Raw genomic sequence first — 3,119 nt, forward strand, 5'->3', positions numbered from 1 at the left:
GAGGGGGAGGGTGGGGGCGGGTTCCCGACGCTGGGAGAGAAAGGAGATAGGTACACACAAACCCGTTACCATGGTCTGCAATGAAAAAGAAGGTTATTACACTAGCCATTTGACCCATTCCTTGGGAGTGGTTGAGGGAACCCCACCAGTTGCATTTCCATGATGCCCAGTGGGCTCTGTTTATGCAATTGGCCCTTTCAACCCCAGAAATGGCTGCATCTCAGTGGCAGGGAAAACAGTTCTCATATATACAACTTTGCAACAAACAATACAAGGGAACTTTGTTCAATGACTTTGATTCTAGGGACTGAATGTTAATATAACCAGCTCCCCTGAAGCAGCAGAATTAGCCTAGAGATCTTCCTGGTGTGTGCAGCTCTTATTGCCCGTGCCTATTGTGGACCACAGTCTCCAAGGAGATGCAAACTGCTCAGTGTCTGTGCTTGTCTCTACCAGTTGCCTGTGGAGACCCTCCCGTGGTAGACAATGCCAGGACTTTTGGAAGAAAGAAGGACCGATATGAAATCAACTCCATGGTGCGATACCAGTGTAACCAGGGCTTCATACAACGCCATGTGCCCACAATTCGATGCCAGCCCAATGGCCACTGGGAGGAACCACGGATAGCCTGCATAAATCGTACGTAGTGCTTTCTCCTTTCAGTTTGCACCAAGGCCTTTGCAAACCTTTTTGAGACTCCCAGGGCTAACAGCTGCCACTGGAGAGCACCAGAAGTCCATGGCCTATTACTGAGATTCACATACAGAGAGGGTGTATGTGAATCTCACCCCCCCCCACACACACACACACAGAGGGAGGTGCAGGGTTGTTGCATCAGAGAGGACTCTTCCCTTATTTTCCCTGTGTTTTGTCTCCATTAAAGGAATATCAGATCTGATATCTCCCAGATGGGCCTGGACCACAGGGACCAGATGGAGACATAGCCTTGGCTCGTCTGAGTTAGTGCACACACCAGTCACCTGCAAGCCCCCCTGTTGAGCTGGCTCCTCCATGGAGAACGTCCTGGTTCTGATGGGCAATGAGGGGGGAGCCCAAGTTGGGGGAGAGAGAAAGCAGTTAAAAGAGATCTACATGGGCCCAAAAAGCAGGAGAAATTTTCACTTTTAGACAGTGTCTTAAAAGGTTTGTTTTGGCCATATCTGTGCTTGGGCAGAGGCACTCAGGAAAGGCAGTGAGGAATGGAAGCAGAATGGACAGTATGCCCCTGCTCAGGCCACCCTGAGCACTCACAGAGACTCGCCTTAGGCCTGAGTCACCCTCCCTGGCTCTCTTTGGGAAGCAGAGGCAGGAAACATGAAATAGCAAGGTGACCTGGAGTCTTGGCACCCCTCTCCCTGGCTTGCCCTCTCCGCCAGGCATCTGAGCAGCAACTAACACTCCCACGGAAACAGCCCCAAGTCCTGTTGTTCAATTCGGGGTCTCAAGTGTTCAATTATTGTTCTCTTGTTGGGTCATATAGATCTTCCCCACTCATTAGTTAGCTGAAGCCTGAAGGAGCCAAGCCATCTACATCAAAAGTAATTCAGCTGCCTTGCTCAGTTTTGATCTGGTTGGGTTTCACCAGTTGTCACTGGATAGATCAATCCAAGGCTAGAGAAAGTTGCTGCCAAATTAGGAAGAAGGGGACAATATTCTCAATGAGAGAGAAAGGCCAAGAGTGGTGCATAGGGTGATGAAGTGCTCCTGCTATTAAACTGCACTGTTCAGCCCTGGACTCTCTAGATTCAGCTGTGTGCTGCATAGGCTGCAGTCTGGCCCAGGGACTGAAGAACCATGCCTGGGACTTGTTTGCACATAGGAGCAGTTGCACGGAAAGGGAAAGATCTCTCTTTGACTGGCTACTCATTCCCCACCTAATAGCAGGCAGTTGGCTCCCATTGCAAGCGGAGAGGCTGTTTCACCTGGAAGGCTCTATGCTCAGGTGGAAAAGCAGCAGCATGTGTTCCTGACCCTGTAATAAATGATGCCAGGATATGAGGCAGGCACTTCAGCAACTTTGAGGGAACACTTTTACCCCAAGTAATAAGAATGTTTTGCTATCTAGCTTCTCCCATCTGGGTATCTCAAATCACTGCACCAACATTCATTAAGCCTTTGCTCCACTGCTCTAGGAGGGAAATCAGAATTGTCCCCATCTTACAGATGGAAAGACTGAGGCACAGACAGGGAAAGGGACAGAACCCAGAGCTTCTACTACTCAGTTCTGAACTATGCTTTAAGCAAAATGTCTAGATTTATTCAGAGCTTCTGGGATGTCTGCTTCCTATGACTCATCGGACCTGAACAGTACCAGAGATGCTCTCCCAGCAGCGCCGGCCTATTGGTCTGAGCTGCTTTGGCAGGTCTTGTGCCTGTCTATTTGCAAGGAGGGGAAAAACACAGGAAGTGTCCAGTGGACAGAAGCAGAGTTGTCTCCACATAGGATGCTCTTTAACAGGCTCCCAAGAGGCACCTGGGTCTCTTTGACTTTGGTGTTTGTGGGGGGACAAGCCGTTACAAAGTGAACTGAAAAATCCCAGATGATTCATTGGGTCCTGGAGTGCCGGAGGCAAGAGAAGGACCGATTGTCTGGTGGCAGGCAGGCTGGCGCCATGGCATGCTCTGCCATGCGCTGCAACCTCGGCAGTGTTTTTCCAGGGAATGAGAGGCCTAGGGCGAGCCAGCTCAGGACAAGTGGGGTCTCTGTAGCCTTCTCCTAACAACAAGGTGTCTTTTCTTCTCCTCCCCCTTCCTCAGCCTCCACCTACCAACGTAGACTATACAAGAGAAGCTCTAGGAACCGGTCAAGAACCAATGGCAGAGCCGTACAAAGACCCACCCATTAGAGCGGGGAGAGACGCGCAGAGAAGACACAGAGAGAGATTTTACGGAACAGTTATATTAACAGAGTCAATTTCTTCTTCTTGTTGTTGCTTTTGTCATATAAGGGAAAAAATTATATTAAAGAAAAACCCACCTTTTGTGTATATATATCAAAAAAATTCAAAGCACCAAAGCAAAGCAAATTAGATTACAGCATTTTTACTAACCATCCGGTTCCAAGTATCTTTGTGCCTTTGGGGATGGGGAGGGAGCAGGGGCTATGGAGGGCAGGGGTT

The 3,119-nt window shown here is 49.3% G+C and overlaps 1 protein-coding gene across 2 annotated transcripts in view; it reads left to right on the forward strand.

Moving 5' to 3' along the window:
• ACAN (aggrecan) overlaps positions 1–3,111 on the forward strand; it is a 94,389-nt gene extending 91,278 nt beyond the window's left edge. For both annotated transcript variants that reach the window (XM_019504064.1, XM_019504065.1), the window contains 2 exons: positions 457–639; positions 2,758–3,111. In XM_019504064.1, the coding sequence (XP_019359609.1) occupies positions 457–639; positions 2,758–2,846 (272 nt within the window). In that variant the 3' untranslated portion in view covers positions 2,847–3,111. The remainder of the gene's footprint in view (positions 1–456; positions 640–2,757) is intronic.
• The last annotated feature ends 8 nt before the right edge of the window (positions 3,112–3,119 follow it).

The sequence above is a fragment of the Gavialis gangeticus genome, unplaced genomic scaffold (assembly GCF_001723915.1).
Source record: "Gavialis gangeticus isolate Ggan-Ray unplaced genomic scaffold, GavGan_comp1, whole genome shotgun sequence".
Lineage (NCBI taxonomy): Eukaryota > Metazoa > Chordata > Crocodylia > Gavialidae > Gavialis > Gavialis gangeticus.